Consider the following 27,279-nt stretch of genomic DNA (forward strand, 5'->3'; position numbering starts at 1 on the left):
AACATTCAGGACAGTCCTGCTTTTTCAGAACGCATGGCAATCCCAGGAGTAGAGAAACAACTGCTTCAATTTAACGTCACATTACTTACTTACTGGCCTTTAAGAAACCCGGAGGTTCATTGCCGCCCTCACATAAGCCCGCCATTGGTCCCTATCCTGAGCAAGATTAATCCATTCTCTATCATCATATCCCACCTCCCTCAAATCCATTTTAACATTATCTTCCCATCTACGTTTCGGCCTCCCTAAAGGTCTTTTTCCCTCCAGCCTCCCAACTAACACACTATATGCATTTCTGGATTCACCCATACATGCTACATGCCCTGCCCATCTCAAACGTCTGGATTTAATGTTCGTAATTATGTCAGGTGAAGAATACAATGCATGCAGTTATGTGTTTTGTAACTTTCTCCATTCTCCTGTAACTTCATCCCTCTCAGCCCCAAATATTTTCCTAAACACCTTATTCTCAAACACATTTAACTTCTGTTCCTCTCTCAAAGTGAGAGTCCAAGTTTCACAACCATACAGAACAACAACCGGTAATATAACTGTTTTATTAATTCTAACTTTCAGATTTTTTGACAGCAGACTGGATGACAAAAGCTTCTCAACCGAATAATAACAGGCATTTCCCATATTTATTCTGTGTTTAATTTCCTCCCAAGTGTCATTTATATTTGTTACTGTTGCTCCAAAATATTTTAATTTTCCCACCTCTTCAAAGGATAAATTTCCAATTTTTGTATTTCCACATCCTTCTCTGTGTCCACATTAAATTTAATTTATAATCGTATATTTATTAAGCAATGTGTGCAACTTTTGGCCATATTTTATTTGTTCTGGAGGGCTGACCTGGGACCTCGCAGAGGGAGGATCATTGTGGAGTATTGGTGCAATGACAAAGGTGAGGGGAAACTGAAGAATCCCGAGAAAAACTCTTGCCTGTTTTGTCCGCCACAAATTCCTTTAAGACACAGGCAGGGGTCTAACCCAGATCGCCATAGTGGAAGGCCGGTTATTTAATTACCATAAATTCTGCAGAGACAGTGGTGGAGTGCATATTGTGTGCGATCCACCGAAGCCCGTAACTGGTTTAGGTTAGTTGGATCCCTATAGTGTAGGTTCGCTAGACACATGGGAGTGTCTGGAGCATTACAAAATGTGCTTTTATTGGGTACTTGAGGTTGGGTATACGTTGTTAACTTTTTAGCGCACGCTATAGGAAAATACTGAATTTTTATGCATACCACTGACTGTAGGATTAAAAGGGAAAAAAGGTTTCAAATACGTTTTACATGCACAGATAATATGCACATATAATTCTGGCCTGTGCGCATGCACCAACCCACGGCCGACAAATGATCGTAGAGGCAATGTCCCTACTGAGAAGGCTGACTTTTTTACTTTGTGGTAAATTGTGTAATTTTTAAGACATGTTGTACCCACAGCTAAATAGTTTTTTTCATTATGCATTAATTATGTTATAATATATCAGGGGTATGTCCCTAATATATGAAACCCTGTCTTCGCTCCTGAAAGCATGAAATAAACCGGCTCATATTTCTGACCAAAAGTCAGCGTAGTGGAGTTATTTTCGTCAATTGCATGTGTTCACAAGATAATATTGCCTTGTTTTAACTAATCATATTAGCCTATTAAATATAAAGTTTAATTTTCTTTCCAATTATGACAAAATTAATATTTTCATTACAGTATTCCATCACAATAGAAGTACTGCACGTGCTGTGATATAATATTTAAAGATTATGAATTCATATGAAATAAGTCCTTAATTTCCTTGTATTTTATTCACGTATCATATAAAAATTTAATTACTATTTAAAAAGTTTTAGTATTGCAGTTTATGTATGACTAACGACTACAGCGCTATCTTTGGTGGAATCGTTAAAACGAAAATCGCCGGAACAATCTGAGATACGCTTACAAATATGTAGTTTGATTATAGTGGAAATTATACGAGTCATATAAATCAAGTGGGCCGTGATTAGGCCCTATAAACGGGACATCACAAAACTAAGACAATGGCAAAGACGTACGATTATCTATTCAAGTTATTGTTAATAGGAGATTCTGGAGTGGGTAAAACTTGTGTATTATTTAGGTTTTCGGAAGATGCATTCAATACAACGTTTATTTCTACTATAGGTAAGATAGAATTGTTGTATATTTGTTGTTGGATGTGCATTATCAAGGTCCTTGGCATTTGATACTACATAACCATGTCAAACTTTTTTTGTCACCTGTTTTAACTTTTTCTATTTCTGTATATGCTATTCTTATTAGTACACCATGCCTCGCAAACTAGGCTAATGTAAGATTGACGTCTGTTAAGAATATCATTAAGTCATATGTTAGAATATAGGGCTACGCCTAACCTTATTTGTAATTGTCGAACATGTTTTTAAGTATTTCGACAGGATGGAAGATACCATTGTATGATAATGACACATTACCAGGAAGTTGTTATAAGCTCTTTGCGAAGGAAATTATATTTCTTTTCCAAGCATTACATAGTACAGATACTACATTTATTATTAATATCACGTCGAATGCATATTAGCTACAGGAGATCTTTCGAAGAATGGACGTTGGCTGCTAGCGTCAGGTTTTGATTTTTCGTTATTACATAATTTAAATTGCCGTGATCAATTGTTGTCTATGAGATTTAAATTGAACTGAACATCAGCTAACATTGCAGATGGAAAATTCAACATTTTCTTTAAAGAGGTGTGGTCATGAAAATGAAATCATGCGTAAGTCTAATTGTTTTGCTCGTTGTGGATTGTATGTTATTTCTTACAGTTAATTGTAGATTGTTAACTTAGATCGCTTTCACGAAATATTATAGGCTAAACCCAGCATCCAGAAACCTTGAAAAATGTGGTGTTAAATTGCAATGGACAGTATAATAATATCCGATTATTAATGTGGGAACCTACAAACTTAATTTAACGAATTACTTATACAGTGAGTGGATTATTTAAAGTGTATCAGCTTCATTAGGCCTATATGTGTATAATGGTGGTGGGATTTTGTTCTTTGGCGTGTAGGCCTATGTTTTGTATTGTAATGTAGTACCTTAGACCAGGGTCTACTGCAGACTACATTAAGGGTCTGTAATGGCCAGGCAGATTGTGCTCACCACACCTTGCCCATGTACTGCTGGTTATTCTTGATCCTTAATAGGCTATCGAACCACGGATTTAAATTTTTTTTTTTTTTTTTTTTATTCGATAGGCCTGCTATAATTCTAAATTAGTTTTCATCTGCTGGCATATTATTTTGTGAGTACTTTCCTAGAGTTCAATAAATAAACTCGAAAATGTTACATCAATCCCTCATAGATCTAACAAATATGTTACAAAATACTTAAAAACGTCGTTTTAAACCAGATTTCTATTTTTTAACATTTCCATTGTTATAATACTTAGTAGGTAAAAGATAAAAGGACATGTTTTCATAATCCTTTACGAGGAAAATATACAGATTGTTGTTTCCTTAGTAATGAAACTGTCCCTTGAGTGAATAACCACTATCATTTGGTGATTCATCTCATTGATGTTGTCCAATTCCTCCTTCAGAGCATATTGGGGTTCGAGCAGGTTACTTGGGGAAGGGAGGCGACTTCTGACATGCTTACCTAGCATAGCCCACACATTCTCTATGGGATTCATGTCAGGACTTCGAGCAGGCCATTCCATTCTGTTCAGTCTGACCTGATAAGGTATTCAACACACCTTGCAACATGAGGATGAGCATTGTCGTGCATAACATGAAATTCTCGCTGATATGGGACTACATATTATAGATTATATAAATTTGTCCTACAGAATTTATCTGTAATATTGACACTTAATATTTAAGGAGAAAAATTCGCTCTGGCGCCGGGGATCGAACCCGGGTCCTTGATTCTACGTACCAAGTGCTCTGACCACTGAGCTACGCCGAATTCAATCCACAGCACCGGATCGAATTCTCTTCCTTCGATGTCTCCCTTTATGGCCTGACTCCAAGTTAGGCATATATGTTGACGTATATGTCCAATGTCAACTGCCATTATACTAGGAGTGCACTCAGCTGAGTGTCAATATTACAATAAATTCTGTAGGGGAAAATAAAATCTATAATATTCTCATAGCTAGCAGTGCATAATAACTATGGAATTCCGGCCAACAAGTCACTCAGTTGAGTGCGCTCCAAGTATAATGGTAGTTGACACTGGACATGTCAACTTCAACATATATGCCTAACTTGGAGTCAGGCCATAAAGGGAAACATTGAAGGAGGAGAATTCGATCCGGTGCTGTGGATTGAATTCGGCGTAGCTCAGTGGTCAGAGCGCTTGGTACGTAGAACCAAGGACCCGGGTTCGATCCCTGGCACCGGAGCGAATTTTTCTCCTTAAATATTAAATGGGACTACATGTTCATCCAGGATTTCCTCGATATATTTTTTGTCCATTCAAGGAACCTCCTATCAGTGTACATACATTTTGTATGATTAGATTTCTCCAAAAGTTCCTTAAGTTTACAGTTTTCATTCATCAACTTATGACAATTTAAATTCATTTTAACTATTCTTTATTATTCGTTGATTCGTAAGGGAGTGCAGTTTTTTTTTTTGTTTAATTTTGGAGCCTTTTTCAAATTTCCTTGTATAATACAATGTGCTGGAATCCATTGCATAACTATTTTTTTCCAAGCTTTTGAATATTTTTTGCTTTGGGAAGCATTTCGTCATCAGTTTACAACCATTTATTAATGGATACCACAGTTTTGTGAGTTGATAGTTGTATCATCTTTCCTCAACCCCCATATGGTATGGAGGGCCACCTCTGCTGTTGGTCATTGGGAAGATTGTCATGACAAGTCCACCAACCACATAAGGAATGTTCCACTACCATGGCAGGGTCCACACCTGTGGAGTAACGGTCAGCGCGTCTGGCTGCGAAACCAGGTGGCCCGGGTTCGAATCCCGGTCGGGGCAAGTTACCTGGTTGAGGTTTTTTCCGGGGTTTTCCCTCAACCCAATACGAGTAAATGCTGGGTAACTTTCGGTGCTGGACCCCGGACTCATTTCACCGGCATTATCACCTTCATTTCATTCAGACGCTAAATAACCTAGATGTTGATACAGCGTCGTAAAATAACCCAATATAATAATAATAAAAAACCATGGCAGGTCAGCTGTGAGCATTGTTACTACAGTATTTCCTCTGTAGTGTGTGAAAACTGCTGTTGCTATGTTTTGGCTTTTACTGGACATCATTGTCTGGGAAATATCTCCATAAAATAGGCATATGTCCAACACCACATTGCCCCCTATGCCCTAAAGATGAAGAAATGAACGTGAAACATTGTGCGGAGTCACGACCAACTGGTGATCATAGTTCAGTTTCAGCATCATTCTTTTTTCAGCCACTCTTTCATTTCTTATGCTGTCCATTTCACATGCTCCATTCTTCTCCATATCCGCATTTCAAGGCTTCTTTTCACTTCGTCGTAATTTCCATGTTTCTGCCCCATACAATGCCACACTCCACACAAAGCACTTCACTAATCTCTTACTTAATTCTTTCTCCAGAGGTCCGTAGAAGATGCTTCTTTTTCTATTAAAGCTTCCTTTGCCATTGCTATCCTCCTTTTGACTTCCTGGCAGCAGCTCATGTTACTGCTTATAGTACACCCCAAGTATTTGAAGCTGTCCACTTGCTCTACTGCCTCATTTAGAATTCGCACGTTTACCTTCTTTATTTTTCTTCCTATAACCATGCTCTTCGTCTTGTTGGCATTTATCTTCATCCCATACTGCTCACAGCTGTTTTTCTGAAAACAAGGTTTTTAGACTTACACAGGTCATATCATTGCCTACGTTTTGGCTCACCATTACTGATACTGGTGGCAGAATTGTATCACGTACTGTATTTCTGATCCATTCAGTAATAGTCTACATCTGAAAGAACTGTTTGTTATTTTCCCCCACCTCTACATCCTAACACTTCATGCACTATAATCCTCCCTTTATTTTTCTGAGACTCTATTGTGGAACGATAAAATTGTAGGCTAGCATTTTTACTTGTTTGCATGGAGTGTTGAATTCAGACCTTTTCACCTGGGGGAGGGGAATTTATATTATACTGAGGGAGAGGGTTCATGGTGGAACCGGCAGCAGTAGAAATAGTACTAATTTAGACCTTACCTAACAACAACAGAGGCAGTCTGAGTAAAAGACAATATAGAAAAATTAGGTGAATTAAACAAATAGAGCTTTCATTTGTCAATTTTTTAGTGGTTTATTTTACGGCGCTTTTGTGAAACTTGGACTCTCAATTTGAGAGAGGAACATAGGTTAAGGGTGTTTGAGAATAAGGTGCTTAGGAAAATATTTGGGGCTGAGAGGGATGAAGTTACAGGAGAATGGAGAAAGTTGCACAACACAGAACTGCACGCATTGTATTCTTCACCTGACATAATTAGGAACATTAAATCCAGACGTTTGAGATGGGCAGGACATGTAGCACGTATGGGCGAATCCAGAAATGCATATAGAGTGTTAGTTGGGAGGCCGGAGGGAAAAAGACCTTTGGGGAGGAGGCCGAGACGTAGATGGGAAGATAATATTAAAATGGATTTGAGGGAGGTGGGATATGATGATAGAGACTGGATTAATCTTGCTCAGGATAGGGACCGATGGCGGGCTTATGTGAGGGCGGCAATGAACCTCCGGGTTCCTTAAAAGCCAGTAAGTAAGTAAGTAAGTACTGCTATGGTCTGTCCTAGGAATCTGTAGAGTAGAAAGACTAAACAAGACCTCTGCACAAGTGGTATGTGGGAGGGCTATGGCCAGTGACTGCTCTGGGAGGAGGCATTGGTTGAATGAAGCTATCAATTGCTTGCAAGGAGGGGATCATTTCTATCTGAATTCTCTACCATGAGCATCTTACCCCTTAGCAGCCTCGAGCTGATGTTGCCCGCAATACACTCTGGCATAGACTCTGCCCTCATATGTGCCAAATCACTCTACAGATTCCTGGGATGGGCCATAGATGTTAATATAGACATTAATTTAAAAATGTTAATATTATGTAAAACATGATGAACATGAATAGGTAATTATCATTCTGAGTAAAATTGTTCCATAAAGCCTCTACTAAGTGTTTGTTTTTACATAATCAATCAATCAACTCCTGTATCTCCTCATGAGGAGCATAGGGCATTCACAAAGCGCCTCCATCGGACCCTATTTGTAGCCAATTTCTTCACTTCGCTCTATGTTTTCCCCTCCCTAGCAATTTCCTCCAAAACTGTTCTCTTCCATGTATTCTTTGGCCTTCCTCTTGTTCTACTACCCTGGGGGTTCCAATCCAAAGCCATTCTTTCTACTGCTCCATCTTCTTTCCTGATTGTGTGCCCTATCCAATTCCACTTTCGTCTTTTGATTTTTATTGTGATTTCTTTCTGATTTGTTATCTTCCATAGTTCTGAGTTTGTGATTATATCTGGCCATCTAATTTCTAGAATTCTTCGTAAACATCTATTAACAAATGTTTGCAGTTTATTTTGTATAATTTTACTTGATTTCCATGTCTCACAGCCATATAATAAGACTGATTTCACGTTACTGTTAAAGATTTTAATTTTTGTAGATCTAGATATAATATAAGATTTCCATATTGGGTACAACTGGACAAATGCACTATTTGCATTTTTTATTCGGTTCTTTACATCCTCAAAGGCTCCTTGTCAATTATACTACCCAAATATTTAAATTCTTGAACAGTATCAATGTTATTATTATTTATTATAACTTTATCTGTCTTTTTACGATTTAATCTCATTTCTTTAGTTTTCTTTACGTTTATTTTCATACGAGCCCCTTTTATTACTTCTAATAATGTATTAACTTTATTCTGCATATCACCATAACTATGGGAGAGCAAACAGATGTTATCAGCGAAATCCAGATCTTCCAAGGTATCATTTAATGTTTTTACATAAATTGTCTAAATTTAGTACAGGTAGTTATTACTAGGGACCAGATTTTACCTATTTTTTTCCTTGCTTCTGAACACATAATTTCTTCAATACTTTTCCCAATCATGATCGTAAAAGTCATGTATGTGAATTCTGTTGAACTTAAAAAAACCTAAATTGGACCTTAGTACCTAAAAAAAAACCTAAATTGGACCTTAATACCTAAAAAAAACCTAAATTGGACCTTAATACCTAAAAAAAACCTAAATTGGACCTTAATACCTAAAAAAAAACCTAAATTGGACCTTAGTACCTAAAAAAAACCTAAATTGGACCTTAATACCTAAAAAAAACCTAAATTGGACCTTAATACCTAAAAAAAAACCTAAATTGGACCTTAATACCTAAAAAAACCTAAATTGGACCTTAATACCTAAAAAAAACCTAAATTGGACCTTAGTACCTAAAAAAAACCTAAATTGGACCTTAATACCTAAAAAAAAACCTAAATTGGACCTTAATACCTAAAAAAAACCTAAATTGGACCTTAATACCTAAAAAAAAACCTAAATTGGACCTTAATACCTAAAAAAAACCTAAATTGGACCTTAATACCTAAAAAAAAACCTAAATTGGACCTTAATACCTAAAAAAAACCTAAATTGGACCTTAATACCTAAAAAAAAACCTAAATTGGACCTTAATACCTAAAAAAAACCTAAATTGGACCTTAATACCTAAAAAAAAACCTAAATTGGACCTTAGTACCTAAAAAAAACCTAAATTGGACCTTAGTACCTAAAAAAAAACCTAAATTGGACCTTAATACCTAAAAAAAACCTAAATTGGACCTTAGTACCTAAAAAAAACCTAAATTGGACCTTAATACCTAAAAAAACCTAAATTGGACCTTAATACCTAAAAAAAACCTAAATTGGACCTTAATACCTAAAAAAACCTAAATTGGACCTTAGTACCTAAAAAAACCTAAATTGGACCTTAGTACCTAAAAAAAACCTAAATTGGACCTTAATACCTAAAAAAAAACCTAAATTGGACCTTAATACCTAAAAAAACCTAAATTGGACCTTAGTACCTAAAAAAAACCTAAATTGGACCTTAGTACCTAAAAAAAACCTAAATTGGACCTTAATACCTAAAAAAAACCTAAATCATTGTTGATGAGCGTTATTCTGTATTTACTGCGTTATATATTGAGTCTTTTTTTTTTTATTTTGAGAGAAATATTAATACATTTAGAGAGAGACAGAGAGAGAGAGAGAGAGAGGAAAGAATACTCTCGACATGGAGGAGGCTGCCTCAATCCCTAAGGCAAGATCTGTACTTAGCAGTGACATCATCTATGGCTCCCTTAATTTCCTCAAGGCACATTTCAGTGACCTTCCAAAATATATTCAGTACTTGGAATCTTCGTCGCTACAACTGAAAGATGCAATTGGTGTCATTGACTCGCTTCTATAAAAACAAGTACCAGGACCCGTGGGTGAAGCCAAAGAAAATATTGCAGAGGAATCCAGAGTTTGAAAAAATGAAAAATGTGTGCTCCATTCTCCAGGGGGAAAGCTTCAATTGTCATGAGTAACTGCTGCAGCGATGAAATTTGCACCTATGACGTCATGTGCTGTCAGAAGAATCTTTTCGTCCTTCAGATGTATTTTGAGAGACAATAGAAAAATCTTCTCAGTCGAGAATCTTGAAAAGTATTTGGTCATGTATTGCAACCAGGAACAGTACCAGTAAATAATGTCGTTTTGTTTGTTTGTTACTTTTTAAAATAATTTTTGATCAAGTTTGAACAAATTTAATTCAAAAGTTGTATGTGTACTGCACCTTTTATCTATTGAAAATTGAAATTTATGTAACTTAGTTATATTAAAGTAAATTATATTAGATAAAATGTGAATTGTTACAATAATTTATTCAAACTACAAATAATGTTAAAGGGGAAGGAGCAAAAATTTCGAATTTTATAAATTTTGTTAAATAGTTTGGTTGTTGAAATAGCCAACTTCGTGGTCCATGTTGCCTTAATAAATATATATTTATTTTTAAGAATAACTGTAAGGATACATTTTTAATGATCGGGCAGTTTTTGCGACCTCTTTCACAGGTTGGACATAAAACTCAAAAAAACCTATTTCACCTATTTCAAAAACCTAAAATGGTCTTTTTTAATAACCTAAAAATCCAGTCCCTAGTTATTACTCACCAGTTACATCACACGAATGTGTCTTCCAGTAGCTTTTCTAAAGTTTCTGAAAGGCAGTCATATGAATATCCCACTTGTTTTTTGAAGAGCTTTGAAGTCTTTTTTTTTTTTTTAATGCATTTCACAGAATTTACAAAATTCTTCACCCCGATTATGATCGAAATACAACCAGTTATGTTTAGTTTTTCATCGTTTTATCCTTACTTACTTGCAAATGGCTTTTAAGGAACCTGCAGGTTCATTGCCGCCCACACATAAGCCTGTCATCAGTTCCTATCCTGTTCATCGTTTTATCCAATCGTTTTATTCATTGACTCATCACTAACAGCACTGGATGAAGGTAACACAGATGGAATTACTGGTTCACAAATTTCACTTATAGTTAAAGCCAATTGAGAATTTTCTTCATTAAATGCATTGGATACGCTTTCCATTGACTCCTCAATAATCATTTCTTTTTAAGAAAAGTAAACAGTGTCTTTTGTTTTGCCTTTTTATACTAAAATATTTTATATTTAGTGCACCTTATAAGCTATAATTATTTTAGTAAAGAAGATTATTATATTTGCTAAACAAAACTAACACTGAAAACTATGTCTGTGGACATATAGCACACCTGACTTCTTAACTGCAACAATGAAGACTGAAAATTCGGCAGTATAAATTTCAACCAATTAAGATTGGCTGGCAGTCTCAGCTGGGCCTATGCAAATTGTGTGACCACATAGTATTTCCTAAAATTTCCTATATTAAGACATGGAAAAGTAAAAACTATCTGAAAATGTACAGAAGAGAATTTATTTTAGTTACTGTACTCAAAAGTTACATCAAATTGAAATATAATATTATGTAAATTATATTTTTTAGTTAAAAATGCCTGAAATCTGTAGGGTGGGGGAGACATTTCCCCTGGGTCACCCACTGAATAAGTTACAGCTTGGATGTCCTCGATAAGCAGCTTGTAACTGTGTTTTCTGGTGTTGCAGGTATAGACTTCAAAATTAGAACAATAGAATTGGATGGCAAGAAGATAAAGCTCCAGATATGGTGAGTTACATGGGTGTGAAGAAATCTTTTTGTGTGTGGGTGCGCATGGGCGCGCGCACGTGTGCTGATAGCAAAAAGTCTTATTCAGGGTGTCTACTGATTTCCAGTGGCTCAAATTCATGACTTTTCCATTACCTCTTTAGTTAATTTCATGATCTCTCGGCAATGTGCATGATACAAAGACAATTTGTTTTTTTAATGAACTCCTACCTGAAAGCCAATTGAGATGAAAGCTGAATATAATTTTCTGTGTGTGTGTCTAATGCCTACCCACTTCACTTGCGTGATTCGGGTTCCGCATACTGCGGATAGATGGCAGGACTGTGACCCATTTTCAAGTTGCACACCACTTCGGCGGGCTATGTTATGCATGATGTGTATCTGGTGAGAGTTATGTCATGTACTAGGGTGAGTGTAAGTGTAGTGTAAGAAATGGATGAGGATGATGATGATGATGGTGAGGAAGGTAAAAGGGGAATCGTGGTGCCAGCATGTAGCCTACTTCTGTCGAATATCACCAAGGGGGCCGCCAGGCTTAACATCCCCGTCCGACAGACGAAGGACTATGAACAGTGATATATGCCTTCTCTTCATATGCACTCTGGAGAGATTTGGGGTTTAACCCAGACATATTGGTGCACAATTTAGTGATTAGAAATTGTGCACCTCCATCTCTTCTAGTCCTGAGGTAGAAATTTTGCTTGAAGATTTCTGACTCCACCGGGAATCGAACCCAGGCCAGTTAGTCTGGAGGCAGACATGCTACCATAGAGCTAACTCAGCTGTCACACGTACAATTGTAACAAATAAGATATTAATGTCCATTAAGGCATTTTTGTAATCATTAGGTGTGGCTGGGATGATATTAGTTAATATGGATTAAATCTTTAAGTTAAGAATTTCATTTACACTGAATAATTTTATCGTGCAATTCGGTATAATCTGAAATATTATATAAATTGTTTTTTTGATTTGATTTTATTTTTTATGTTAAAATTGATTAATTGTTTTTGTATATGTTATTGATTAAATGTTTTCAATTATAGTTTATTTTTACTGTATGGGTTATATTATTAATTTATAAAAGTAGATTTTTGTTGTACCTTGTGTATCAGGGTTTATTAAATTATAAGTTTCTTGTTTCCGGATTTTGAAGGATCTAATTAGTTATTTTAGTTATTGTTTTATAACTATTAATAATAATTATTTAGTAGTGAAGTGTTATTCGGCTTCAATGGTTTGTGGTTTTTCAGGAAATGAATTTAATTCATATATTATTATTTATATTTCTATCTTTTTAGTTTTTATTTTATTAATATAAATATTATGGGGGATAAGCTCTAAAATTACTGAAGATGAGGAAGCAGTAACCCCGAAACATATTTAATTGAACTATTCCTTCATGAAATGTGTTCATACAACTGTTTTAATTACTATTATATTGTATTTTAATTATATTTTTCTGGATTAACTTTGGCATTGCTTTAACCACAGCAACAGTCTCCTTCATTGTCACAGATGATGTGTGTAACTGATGTTGTGTGTTGTGGCAGGGACACAGCCGGGCAGGAGAGGTTCCGCACAATCACCACAGCGTATTACCGAGGGGCCATGGGCATCATGCTGGTGTATGACATCACCAACGAGAAGAGCTTTGAGAACATCAAGAACTGGATCCGAAACATCGAGGAGAATGCGTCTGCCGACGTGGAGAAGATGCTGCTGGGTAACAAGTGCGAGCTCAACGAGAAGAGACAGGTGTGTGGCACAGCTTCCTTAATACCACCGTGTTTATTTCCTTCCTTCCCTTTTCACAAAATTCCGAAAAATGTAACTTTTCTCTCTGCAATGGAATTTTAAAGTGTTACATTTGTCCGGATTAAATTTCTGCACATTTAAAGGACAAAACTAAAATTCTTTCAATAATTTATTATAATACACTGCTCTCTTAAATTAATTGAGCATATTGGAGATTAAATCAATGGCTTTCTCAGAACATGCTATGAAATGTTTCATATAAAACAATTGTTACCTCGAAAAGGAAGCAAAGACGAGCAAGATTGTATTAAACTTTTTTGTTTCAAATATCTCAAAGAATATCCCCCTGAAATGACATTACTTGCGGTGGAGCGCATTACCTGTGAAAGATAAAGGAATTACTTTCTACTCTCACTGGAAAAAAGGAAACACCTGGATTAGCAATAAGAAAGGTCTGTCTTGTGGTCAATGGACCGAGGCCATTAAAATGAGCGCCAATGTAAACGCAGTTAGATCTCTCCCTGGTAGAAGCCTTAGCAATACCCATTGCAGGAGATGCAATGAGCATGAAACGTTACCCCACGTGCTAGGTTTCTGCCCTCAGGGCGAATTACTGCGAATTGACAGACATAACACAGTCCGCTCAATAATTGCTAACAAATTTAGGGAACATGGTGAATACGAAGTATGTGAGGAAGTTCAATGTCTTTCTACGGAAGGATCTACACGGCGTGCTGACATAATAATTGACCGAGATAAAAAAACTGGTCTCATTCTTGACCCCACTGTAAGGTTCGAAATTAATGAAGATCAACCAAAGCAGGTACATGAAGAGAAACGCGCTATTTACCTGCCATGCTGTGATGATCTCAGTCATAAATATAATATTCAAGATTGGAATGTCATTGGACTTATGTTTGGTGCACGAGGAACAATTCCCAGATATACATTGGAGATCCTCAGAAAATTAAAGGTTCCTGAAAAAGACTCTTCAGACAATTGCATCAACCATTTTAAAATCTTCATTGAACATCATCAATCACCATCTCTATTCATCTTTATAATATTCAATGTTTATTATTTATTTTCAATCAATTTTTATCGTTTTGATAGCTACCACATCTTGTCGCAGAATATTTTTTAAAATTTCATTATGTATTTTTTTAACATTAATTTACATTTTCTTTTTTGTTCATTTGAATTAATTAGGATGCCGATATTTTAAATCCAAGATTTGGACGGCTATCATTTCGATTATGTATGTGTATGTGTGTATATAGCTTCAAACGAAAAATTGTTTCATACAACTGATGTACAACTGAAAGGGGAATAATTCTGATGGGGATGCAACCTTGTAGCATTATTTATCAATGAGATACGAATACCAACATTGTTTTTTAAATGGCACTATTTGTTATTCAATATTTCAAGACCTGTTCAAAAATGTGTCACAGTTTGTCATTCTAATAAAGAAAATGCTATTTGATGGCATGATTTCTGTGCATTGTATGTATAGATGAAGTGGCTTGACTTTAAGTTGGTGGACCCATAACGTGTAGTGAATTCTGGATAGTCTCTGAGACATGCAGTTAGTAAAGTCGAATGTATGGGATATTATATAAGCTAGTGTATTTGACTTTGGAAACAACAGAGCCTTTGTAAGGAATGTTGTTCCAGGAATACATAATATCATCATCATCATCATCATCCTTCACGAATTAGGCCTCTGTAGTCCTGTTTCGGCCCCATCTAGCAGTCTTCTAAAAGGTCTTCCTGGTCGACGATGTCATCTAGGTTTATATTGCATCATAATTTTTGGGATTCTTGAATTTTCCATTCTTCTTACATGATCTAGCAATTGCATTTGTATCTGCTGATTTTTTCTTTTACTGACTCTACTTCTAATTGTTCTAAAATTTCTTCATTCCTTTTTCGGTCTAAAAGAGTATATCCTGCTGTCCTGGAAAATTTCATTTCCGTTGCTTTGATTCTGTTCATGTCTTTTTTCTTTAATGTCCAAATCTCGCTTCCGTATAAAAGGGAGGGTAATGCTAGTGTATTATATATTTTTATTCTTGTAGATTTTTGTACCAATTTAGCTTTTAATGTATTGTTTATTATTCCTAGAATTTGTGTAAATTTTGTAATTTTCTTGTTCACATCTTTTTCATTTTGATAAGATATTTCACAATCCAGATAATTGAAATTTTGCACTTGTTCGAGGCATTGGTTATTGTGTATTATCTTACTTCTGACTGGGTCTTGTCCTAAAAATGCCATTACTTTTGATTTTTGTGCTCAAATTTCCATCCCAAAATCTTTTAATATTTTATTTAATGTATATAATCCTCTTTGTAAATTATCCTCTGAATTGGAAATTATGACTTGATCATTGGCATAGAGTAAGGTATTTAATGTTAGAGCACTGGTTATTTTGATTCCTGATGTGTAGATTTGGTTCCATTTTAAAATAATTTCATTTATATAGGTATTAAATAAAGTTGGTGATAGTGGACAACCTTGTCGAACTCCATTATTAACTAATTTTCTTTCGGATATACAGTTATTTATTTTGACACTTATTTTGCTGTCTGTGTAGATTTCTATTATATTTTGTAATAGCAAATTTGGAATATTTTTATCTTGTAATATGTCGAATAAAAGGTCTCTTCGGACTTTATAAAAAGCTTTCACAAAATCAATAAAAGCTATATGGGTTTCTAAATTAAATTCTCTTCTAATACACAATATCGCTGGCAAAAATGCAAGTGTAACCAAAATTTTTAGAAATGCAATAAAATTGTTTTGTGTTGAATTTGCTTGACATTTGAACAAAACTCTGATTCGTAAAATTATCTCAAGCTTTTCCCAGCCCTGTATTTATATAAATTTATTGTCTACAAATTATGAATAAATAACTCATTTCTGAAGTTTTGCCATATATTTTTGAGATACTCTGTATATTCACTTTTCAATCTCCTTAATAATGATATCCTTTTAGGTCACAAAAGAAAGAGGAGAACAGCTAGCGATAGAATACGGAATCAAGTTCATGGAGACTAGTGCTAAAGCCTCGATCCACGTAGAAGAAGCGTTCTTTACGTTAGCTAGAGACATCAAGACGAAAATGGAAAAGAAATTGGTAAGTTACTTTGTATCATCTAAACATAACAGCAATTTATAGTTTATAGGCTTTTGTGTACATAATTATTCTGATTGCTGCTCTCTTTTTTGTAACTTCGAAGCTTATCTCTGTGAATGGATGTGTGTGTATGCAAATGAACTCATATTGTGGTTGTTATGTAAGCAATGCTGTTACCTGTCCACTTAGGAGATAGCTATTTCAATACCAGTGGCACCATGTGCTAGAGTTTTGTGTTGGATTAAGAAAGAAAGCAGAATTTTGGTCAAATTTGAAGTTGTTGATGTCAAAATTAAACATAGGAAGTATATGATTGGTTGGTTTCTAATGCCAGTTATTAGATAACTGAATCATTAGCTCTTCTCAAGAGCCCAGAAACTAGTGGTTTGGTTTATAGTTTGTTTCATTGATGATTTGCTGTCTGTGAAGATACAAAACTATTTTTCCTGGAACTTAAGCAGTATTGTAGAGTTGCTTCTATGACAGAAACTTCTGTGTTAATGCTTCAATTACAATTACAATTTGGTCATTGAAATATGTATGTATTTATATAATGAATATTAAATAATAACGATCTTACTAATAAAAACTCTATATACAGGCGTTTAACTGTCTTATACTTATACAATGAATAGCTCGTTTATACGTCGCGTGTAAATTCCTTACTAATAATCACTACATACGTCATGTATAACAGTACAACTGTTACACAGCTACGTCATAGTTTCGTCATTACTTTATTACGAAAGGTAATAGAATATCTGAGATTCTCTATTGCATCCGGTAGAGCGCTCTAGTGTGCCGTGTTAAGAATCGATAGTACAACTGGCTCTGATCGATTACCACACTATATTTTTGTCAAAGAGTACAAGCTACAGCAATAATATTCTACTTATTCTGTGCTCTTTGGTGTGTTCTTCTGTGGTTACAAGGCATCCATCATCATAAAATGACAGTCGATATGAACAGCTGTTAGAGGGGCAGCCATTTTTTCCCTATATACAACGCTTAAACAAGGGGTTTCGTGTATATAACTACTGCAAAGCAATTCCCATTGTATAGTTACAGCCTGTTTATACATCCATCGCTTATGCATGGTTTGTTAGTAACGTTTTCTGTCTCAACGGTGCATAAGTCTCGTATAAAAACTATACACGGTTTATTAGTAAGACCATAAAAATACAAAAGGCAGGAAGTAGGGTTTACAGTCCATCAAGAGGTCCAGGGACTAGCCACACAAGGAAGTGTTCGGCAAATTGATATCATTGCCATTAAGAACAACTAGGCATACATTCGCGATCCCACCATCAGATTTGAAACACATGCAGATCAACCGCATGAGGTGGACAGCGAAAAGAAACGGATCTATGAACTAACAATCCCGTTCTGTAAAGATAAATATAGCCTGTCCCACATTGATGTAATAGGTCTGATGGTGGGAGCATGTGGTACCATACCCTCCTTCTTTGCCAACAACACACAGCATTGTGAAGGAAATAGCCATTAGTGCGCTCAAAGAATCTGTTCAGATATTGAGAAATCATTTGTATAGAAGTGATAATGGAAATTTCAAGTTATCTTAACCGATGGCTGTTGATTGGTTTAGATATCAATGCCAACAAATCCGTACTATTATTTTTCTCACGGTATATGGCATTCAAATCATTCTAACCTATCTGATGATATTTTTTTCTCCCCTTTCTTAACTGTAAATGAGCACAAACGCTACTTAGATGTAAATTTTTCTGACATTTTGTATATTCGATTCCCAAACCGTTTCAAATGTATTTCATTTTACCTTTTAGGTGTGTTTCCAAATTATATGTAATACGCTTTGTCAAATCTGGCAACCTTTTCATAAGGAAAGCTAAATTTATTATTAGATATGGAAATGGACAGACTTGAATCCAGGACCTCAAGCATACCACTCTGTTACATTGTTGATATGCCAGGTGTCCGAGACAAAAACTACCAGTAAGAAAGTTAAATAACTTGGGGAATAATTGATTGATGATAATGCTGTTTGCTGCAAATGACGGAGTAACTTCCAAAGTTTGGGTAAATTTTGTATGTGCAGAAATCTATTGTTGTTATTGTTCTTTTCTAATGCTAGGCGTTTGACAATAAAGTCATTTGACCTCTTGCACTCCAATATTTTTCAAAGATATTATCATGGCCAGCCACTGAAGCACAGATTTTGAGGTGTTCCGAATCCATTTCTTGGTTTGAGTTGCACAATGGGCAGTTAGGGGACTGATATATTCCAATTCTATGCAGGTGTTTGGCCAAACAATCATGGCCTGTTGCCAATCTAAATGCAGCTACAGACGATTTTCGTGGTAAATTGGGAATTAACTGTGGATTTTGATGCAGAGAGTTCCATTTTTTCCCTTGAGATTGTGTTTTCAAATTTTGTTTGTTGAAGTCTAAGTATGTAGATTTAATAAATCTTTTCACAGAGTAATACGTAGATTTAGTAACAGGTCTGTAAGTAGCAGTGCTGCCCTTCTTTGCTAAAGCATCCGCATTCTCGTTTCCCAGGATTCCACAATGGGATGGTATCCATTGGAATACAATTCTTTTATTGAGTGATAATAATTGAGAGAGCATTTTAGTTATTTCTGCTGTTTGAGAGGAAGGTGTGTGTTTAGAGACTATTGATAGAATAGCTGCTTTGGAGTCTGACAATATAACTGCATTCTTAAATTTATTGATGTGGCATAGAAGATTCCTGAGACTTTCACTTATTGCAATGATTTCTCCATCAAAACTTGTTGTTCCATACCCAAGAGATCTATAAAGTGAGAAGAGACAGCACGTAACACCTGCACCGGCACCTTGTTCCCTGGAGATCAAGGATCCGTCGGTGTATAAATGAAGCCAGTTTTGTGGAGGGTACCTAATATTAATTGTCTCTAAAGACAATTGTTTCAGTATTTCAATGTTTACTTCTGATTTCAGTATTTCTTCTGTTAAATTTAAATTATATTCTATGTTTAATAGAGTTAAAGGGTTGTTGTTATTATTGTTATTACCGATCTTCGACAGCATATCAATAGCAAAATGATGTCTTGAAGACAAGTTGTATGGTTTCAATTTTTGCAGCAACTGAATCTTTTATGCATGAAGACGTAACCTCTTACACACTACATCATGTACAGTTGACTTTGAAATCTCTAGTTCCCTGCTGGCATTATGAACAGACTTAGCTGGGCTGCACTGGAAAGCCTCCTGAATTGCGTTGATTTGCTGTTCTCACACTTCCATCCCATGCAGTCGTTTTTCTACAAGAAAGCCAGCTGGTTTCAAGAAGGTTTTTATGCCAAGCAGTTATTGTGTTGTGTGTCTGTCGGTTGCTGCTGAGGCCACTTTTGTCTAAATTTGCTCTGCACTGTCACCAGAAATTTGAATTCGGCTAGCCAGTAACTGCATTCAACTTTTTTTTTGTGCTGTGGACGCCATTTTAACTATCAGTTGTGTACACAAATAATAAACAGCAATGCAGTTAGCCACCGGCATAGCTCAGTCGGTTAAGGCGCTTGCCTGCCGGTCTGAAGTTACGTTTGGATGCAGGTTCGATCCCCGCTTGGGCTGATTACCTGATTGGGTTTTTTTCCCGAGGTTTTCCCCAACCGTAATGTGAATGCAAGAATCTTCGGCCTCATCTCGCCAAATACCATCTCGCTATCACCAATCTCATTGACATTAAGTAACCTAGTAGTTGATACAGCGTCGTTAAATAACCAACTAAAAAAAATGCAGTCTCCAATGATGCCAACATAAAACTTAAAAAGTTCCTCTTTCATTTGCTGTAAATGTCATTTTCATTCTTGTTTTATTCAGTGAGTTATTAAACTTTCTTATTGGTAGTTTTTGTTGTGGATGCCATGTACAGGTTGAAATTGTTGAGTAGCCAAGGGTTGCAGTGACACTTTTATAAAAAAAAATAAATAAATAATAATTTTCTTCCCAGCAGCCGCTTGTGTAAACATACTGCAACAGAAGTGTTCTGGAATGTATATTCTTTCAGTCATGGAGTTTTATATGGGTTCTACTGAAATGCCATGTTTTCAACTTCAACTCCCAGTTGCTAGTGAATTAATTCCATATAATTAAGTTCATGAATGTAAGGCTTTCATGAAGTAATGTAAATCACTGAATATAAAAACCTAAATTTGCTTCTTTTCCAAACACAGTAAAACCTGTCTTCAGTAAGAGGTAATCGTCTTTGCTTTACAATGAATTCAATGTATTCCTCACTTCAGTGAGAGATACAAAATGAATATTAATACATGAGAAGTGAGGAACTTCATTTAAGTTAACCAAAACCATTCTCCTTTCTCTTAAATTTTCTAATGAGAACATTAACAAAATTTGTCTAATGGTATTGAGAGATTCATTATCCATTTTACACAATCACTTGTATAATACTATGTAATATATATATATATATATATATATATATATATATATATATATATATTTTTAACTTTATTTCATTACTCTTCAATGTATTTTCATCTCATGTTTCTCCGAAATCAAATTGTACTTTATTTTTAAATTTATCATTGTTCCGTAATCTCTCCGCAATCATATTGTATTTTTAATTTAACCTCTGCTTTGTATTCTGGATCCTAGTGGTCAGCTGTAGATGTCGGCCAGATGTCCCAAATTGTGGAATTTGTGTCCATGGTTACATTCTTCTTCCCTTCAGGGTTGCCAATGTTTTTAAAGAAAATGCCGGAGACTAAGGAATCGATAAAATTTCACATAGAAAATTGACAAGTTTTTCAGTTTAGTTACTAAAAAACAACTTTATTCTACACTTCCGCAGCTAGGCTTAAATTAAGAGTATTTTGGGACAGATTTTGTCTTGCGTAATAGTTGAAGTCGACTGCAGTTTGCAGCTCTGATTTGATTAGATGTTTCGAGCTCCTCTTTCCAACATCTGCCCAATTATTGCCATGAGATGAAACATTCTTTGTGTGATCATTATTACTTGCTATGCTTAGAACAAAACTAGTCGGTTTTTTTTCAAATTTATAAAATTAACATTGTTGGAGTCCACACCTGTGGAGTAACAGTCAGCACGTCTGACCGTGAAACCAGGTGGCCCGGGTTCGAATCCCGGTCGGGGCAAGTTACCTGGTTGAGGTTTTTTCTGGGGTTTTCCCTCAACCCAATAGGAGCAAATGCTGGGTAACTTTCGGTGCTGGACGCCGGACTCATTTCACCGGCATTATCACCTTCATATCATTCAGACGCTAAATAACCTAGATGTTGATACAGCGTCGTAAAATAACCCAATAAAATAAAAAAAAAACATTGTTGGATTTTAAATGAGTGAGCACTAAACCCATTTCTGGCAACCATTACCTTCTATAAAAACTGCACATTTTAAAGTATGTCTTGAACAACAAAACTCATCATGCAAATCATCATTCATGGCAAAATCAAATGTTTAGAATAAAGATTTTTGTATTATGCAAAATTAAGGGAGAAAAATATGGGAGCTAGGAGACTATTAAAAATTAGCGCGAAATACGGAAGATCCCAGGAAGTACAGAAAGATTGGCAACCCTACTTCTCGTCTACAGACCATTCTCTTTCCCAGCTCTGCTTGCACTACAGCTACCTTAGTTCAATTCAGCAATTCAATCCCAGAATAATCTTTGCAGTATAAAATGGACATAAATAAACAAATGTTAAATAAATAATTATGGTTACAATTATCATAATTAAGCTGCGGATTTTTAGCCACTAAGAACAGTTGAAATAGGCAGGCAAAATAGGCATTCAAAATTCTAAAATAGGCATTTAAAAAGGCACCAACAATTTCTAAATTCTTAATGGCTAACATGACCATAGTGTAGCATTATACACTAATGTCTATAGTAATGCCATTATGGCAGTGAATAACTGAATATTCCTGCAAATGTTGTAATGAGAACTGATGCCTGTTGTCTGTAAGAATGTTCTTAAATTGGGAGAAACTTCTCTCCACTTCACATGAAGTGATGGGGTAATACTTCAGGGATCCAATCTCAGCTGGGGACCAAACCAATAGGAACGCAGTAATGTCAATGTCTTTTCCAATCAGCAATAACACTTGCTCCTAACCAGGATTTCTTTTCATAATTTTCAAATACTTATTTCTCATTGTTTCTCTCACATTACTCGGTATTTCTTAAGAATAGTTTCTACTTTCTTCATAACTTGCACAGCACTGTCGAGTGGAATACTCCTCGTTTCCAATTTCGTTATGTAAGCAGGCAGCTTTCCAAAGTTTGCTTTGATGAAAGCAAGATCAGATCTTAGCTTTGGGTTTGCCAGGATAATATTTGCTGCTGGATAAAAAAGAAACACATTACAGATTTAAAAAAATCGATAGAATAGTCAATAAATTCAAATATAATATATAATACGGATATTTAGGCAACTTTTAGGCATTTATAAGCAAATAAGCATTTACTAGTGAAATAGGCAATTATAGGCACTATAGAATTCGCTTATAATACTCACAATACCTTAAAATGGATATGTAACCTAAAAGCTTGCTTCTTCAGGTTAAGGACTAAAATAGGCATATAGGCATAAATCCGCAGCTTAATCATAATATTGTTGTTCAGTCAGCTGTCCGAAAAAAAGGTCTGGACCCACAAGTGATACCAATAAGGCAACCAGGCCAGGAGATAATGGGGTAGGGTGGCCAGTTTCTTTCTCCCGTTTTGCATACCTCGCTGACTAGCTACATATCTCAGAATAGTCTCTTTTCTTGAAAAGGAAGTTAAAGAAATTAAAAAAAAATAATACAAAATTTTGTGTTGTTTAGGATTTTACCAAAAGTGGTCTGTAAAGTTACATTTTAAGTGACAGGAACATGGTTGGAAGACAGGTTTCACTGTGCGATCTATACCTGTTACATTTGAGTGTGTGTTTTATTCATGAAGTGTGGAAGTGGAGAGACTGTGCTATTACATGAATCTAATGCCTTTCTTTTTCTTTCTATCTGATTTCGCAAATCAACTGGTCATGTCATGGCAGAAGGTAAAGCTATTCTTTCTTCCTTAAGCATGAGTTGATTAACATAATCTTTTCGTTTGTTTCGGTTGTTGCATGATGGGTAGTGTAGTTTTAACTGTATGAGGATGGGCTGTTATTTTGAAGTAATAACAATAGTGGCTAGTCATTTGGAGTCTAGTATATACAGTCACGAAGCTCAATACATAGTAAATATGCATCCATAGATAGTTGCCAACCACTAGGATCGCTACTATCACCTCATTACAGACAATGCGAAATAGTACCTACACAGTCTATTGTTCCTAGTACCCTCATAAACTCAAGCTTCGTGACTATATATTAGACTGTGGTTGAACTGTTGCACCAAAATGGCTGAAAAATATAAAATGCCTTACTGAAATTGAGTGATCAAGCAAACTAGGTATCTAGGAATGTATGAGACAATTGTAAGATCGTTAAAATGGGCAGAAGGAGCTTTCTTTTTATTCTTTGTATGTTAACAGGTTATTTTTGTTCAGTTACACAAAATCCGTAGAAATGTGTGTAACTTGACTCATGCAGCCAGATAAAGTATCAATAAATAAAATTGTTACATAATGTTGCAGTTTGTAAGCTTTGTAACTTGTATTTAATTCGTTTTAGTAGACATAGTTATTCATGTTAATTCCTGGTTAGTTTTGATACGTGTTCTTCATCTTTTTATAGATGTGTTATATTTTTGTAGCACGGGTTGTGGGGTATAGAATCTCTATTTCCTTGCACTCTTTGTGACTTTATTGTAGCATGCTTTGAAGTATTTTGTCCTTCTCTACAGTTTGTACATATTTATGGCCATAACCTGTGGTGTTGTTTAATACTTAGAAATGTCTTTCTAGTGGGTTTCACATCCAGTTGTCTCTCAGTTTGGACCTCTGAGTCAACTGATTAGATAGCATGCATTTATCCCATGTGCACGAGAATTCAATACTCGAACACTATTTATTATTAAAATATGTTGTTGGCCACTGCTAAGGATTTTGGGTTTATTCCATTCTCCATTAAAATATTTATAGTATAACATGTTAACTTTTCATAGGTTCGCTCTTTTTTGCATGCTGTCATTTATATTGTCCCTGTCTTTATTTTTCTATCTTGTTTTGACTGTGTGTTATGTGACGAATTTAAAAAAAAGGGGTAATAAATGTTCCATCAATATTATCATGATAAAAGAACAGTCATAGACATCATCATTATTATTATTATTATTATTATTATTATTATTATTATTATGTTTTATTTGACATTGCTCGCTACTGCTGAGGTTATATCAGCGTCGCCGATGTGCCGGAATTTTGTCCCGCAGGAGTTCTTTTACATGCCAGTATATCTACTGACATGAGTCTGTCACATTTAAGCACACTTAAATGCCATCGACCTGGGCTGGGATCGAACCCGCAACCTCATGCACAGAAGGCCAGCACTATACCAACTGCACCACCCAGACGGACGATATGATCTTGATTACATATTCTTTTGTAAGGTCATCAGGGATGACATTGTGTATAAAAAATGCCAATATGCATGATTGTAATTTTGATCCATTTAATGTATAGTAATGACTAATTGATTTGTATTATATAATCTGTAAATTTTTGTCAATTATGTTTTTATGTTAGTATTATAGTATTATAGTTAGTATTATAGGTTAGGTTTTAATTCACATTAATCATCTTAATCTTTATTATTGCTATATTTTAATGTATTTATTATTTGTCTATGGCTGTTGTCCAGCACACATATCAATAAATAAATTAGTAGTATCACTTATTATTATTATTATTATTATTATTATTATTATTATTATTATTAGTAGTAGTAGTAGTAGTAGTATCACTTATTATTATTATTATTATTATTATTAGTAGTAGTAGTAGTAGAATCACTTATTATTATTATTATTATTATTATTATTAGTAGTAGTAGTAGTAGTAGTAGTAGTAGTAGTAGTATCACTTATTATTATTATTATTAGTAGTAGTAGTAGTAGTAGTAGTAGTAGTAGTAGTAGTAGTATCACATATTATTATTATTATTATTATTATTATTATTATTATTATTAGTAGTAGTAGTAGATCATTATTATTATTATTATTATTAGTAGTAGTAGTAGTAGTAGTAGTAGTAGTATCATTATTATTATTATTATTATTATTATTATTATTAGTAGTAGTAGTAGTAGTAGTAGTAGTAGTAATAGTATTATTATTATTATTATTATTATTAGTAGTAGTAGTAGTAGTAGTAGTAGTAATAATATTATTATTATTATTAGTAGTAGTAGTAGTAGTAGTAGTAGTACATTATTATTAGTAGTAGTAGTAGTAGTAGTAGTAGTAGTATCACATTATTATTATTAGTAGTAATAGTATTATTATTATTATTATTAGTAGTAGTAGTATCACTTATTATTATTATTATTATTATTATTATTATTATTATTGGGGTGTCAGGGTGTCATTCTCGTCCATATTTACTTAGGTCTCTCTTTACAAGAAAGTATTAATTTATTCACGCATGAATTCAACAAATGTCTCACAATATTCCTCATTGGCAAGTTTGGTTCTTAAAATAAATGAAATAGAAACTCATTCATAATGGCTGCCTTACCTGGATATGCCCTACCAGAAGTAACATCATTTTATTGAAGAAAGCAGAAGAGTGAATGTATGTATCCACATAATAAGCATGTTTGTTGTTTTGCAGGAAGCAAGCAATCCTCCAAAAGGCGGACACCAGCTCAAATCATTCGAGCCGCAAAGGAAGCCCCCCAGTTGGCTGTCCCGCTGCTCCTTGCTCTGACGAATGGGCAGGTTGTTCCACATCTGGCCTCGTTTTGTTTCCTGGGAAGAAATTCATCCGTCATCACTCCATGTTGTCATTGTGAAATTGAACTTTTGATACAATAAGTATTTGTAATACAAGCCAAAAGAAAAAATAATAATGAGGTATTAAGTTTTTTATTTTTGTCACAAAAAAATATTAAAAGAAAAAAAGAAATTGAAGGAAGTACGTAAAGTCATGTTTGAGCCTGATATCGCAGGAGGCACGGTGCACAAGACTTCAAGAAATGCTCTAGCGTCCAGATCATGCGAGATCGCAGTGATTTTCAATTGTTTTTTGTGATCTTGTTGTTTAGTTTTGGGTAAACACTGCTGAATACTCATTTTTTTCAATTTTTGCATGATTTCGTTAGATTTTGTCACTAGATTTCTGCTATGTATGTCGTATCAGAAGTTTCCTGTACGTATTGATTGCTCTTCCTACTTAATTAAATGCGTTACCATTCAATATGTATACACGTGATCTCTGTTTTGCATAATTTCTGCAAGTTCACCCTTCAATATGGCAGGGATGAATTTAAAGTCCATGATTTTTTCTGCTGAGATGCTTTGGCATTGGTAAACAAGAAGAAGTGACATGGAGAGGAGTCTTGAGAATTGGAGAAAGTATGAAAATTTATAACAGAATAACGAATACGAAGTTTTGTAGGACTCTAAGAACTAGAGACTTCAAGTTGATGTATTTTCGTATGTAATTTTGCAATTTTGATCTGAAATTGTGCAGAATTATTGATGAATGGAACTTATCTTGCTAAAGTTGTATCAGAGTAATGTAAAAACGTAATAGAAAATTTGTGATTATGTAAAATATACAATAAAAACAGTACAGAAGTAGTCATTCCATAGACATTTATAGAATACATTATTTTGGACACAAATTCAGAGCCTTTTATGCAGGTTCCATGTCAGCTGTATAAAGCTGTCTTTTACTAAAGCTGAAATTTATACACTTGTAACAAAATTGCGTAAAAATGTAATAAAAAATTTGAGATTATTCAAAATAATCCACTGTAATACGGAAACTGGCACAAGATTGAAACTTCGATATGCTCCCATACCATACACGTGACAGATGTCTGATTTGCATTGTTATTTCCTGATCAAGTGAAAGTGAAACAGATGAAATAACTTTACAAATATATACGCAATGCATTAAGTAGTAATTATGTCTTATGGTAGACATCTTTCATTACTTACATATTT

The 27,279-nt window shown here is 34.8% G+C and overlaps 1 protein-coding gene across 1 annotated transcript; it reads left to right on the top strand.

Moving 5' to 3' along the window:
* The first annotated feature begins 1,946 nt into the window (after positions 1-1,946).
* Positions 1,947-26,910, top strand: Rab8 (RAS oncogene family member Rab8). Its single transcript, XM_069844460.1, has 5 exons — positions 1,947-2,169; positions 11,214-11,274; positions 12,828-13,032; positions 16,034-16,174; positions 25,940-26,910. Exons 1-5 carry the CDS (start codon positions 2,046-2,048, stop codon positions 26,033-26,035), a joined length of 627 nt encoding a protein of 208 aa, XP_069700561.1. The 5' UTR covers positions 1,947-2,045; the 3' UTR covers positions 26,036-26,910.
* The last annotated feature ends 369 nt before the right edge of the window (positions 26,911-27,279 follow it).

This window comes from Periplaneta americana, chromosome 2, assembly GCF_040183065.1.
Source record: "Periplaneta americana isolate PAMFEO1 chromosome 2, P.americana_PAMFEO1_priV1, whole genome shotgun sequence".
NCBI lineage: Eukaryota > Metazoa > Arthropoda > Insecta > Blattodea > Blattidae > Periplaneta > Periplaneta americana.

Excerpts from the sequence above, each read along its gene's own strand:
- Rab8 (XM_069844460.1), top strand. The coding sequence starts at position 2,046 with ATGGCAAAGACGTACGATTATCTATTCAAGTTATTGTTAATAGGAGAT. Across the intron at positions 11,275-12,827 it reads AAGATAAAGCTCCAGATATG|GGACACAGCCGGGCAGGAGA; the intron begins GTGAGTTACATG and ends GTGTTGTGGCAG. Across the intron at positions 16,175-25,939 it reads CGAAAATGGAAAAGAAATTG|GAAGCAAGCAATCCTCCAAA; the intron begins GTAAGTTACTTT and ends GTTGTTTTGCAG.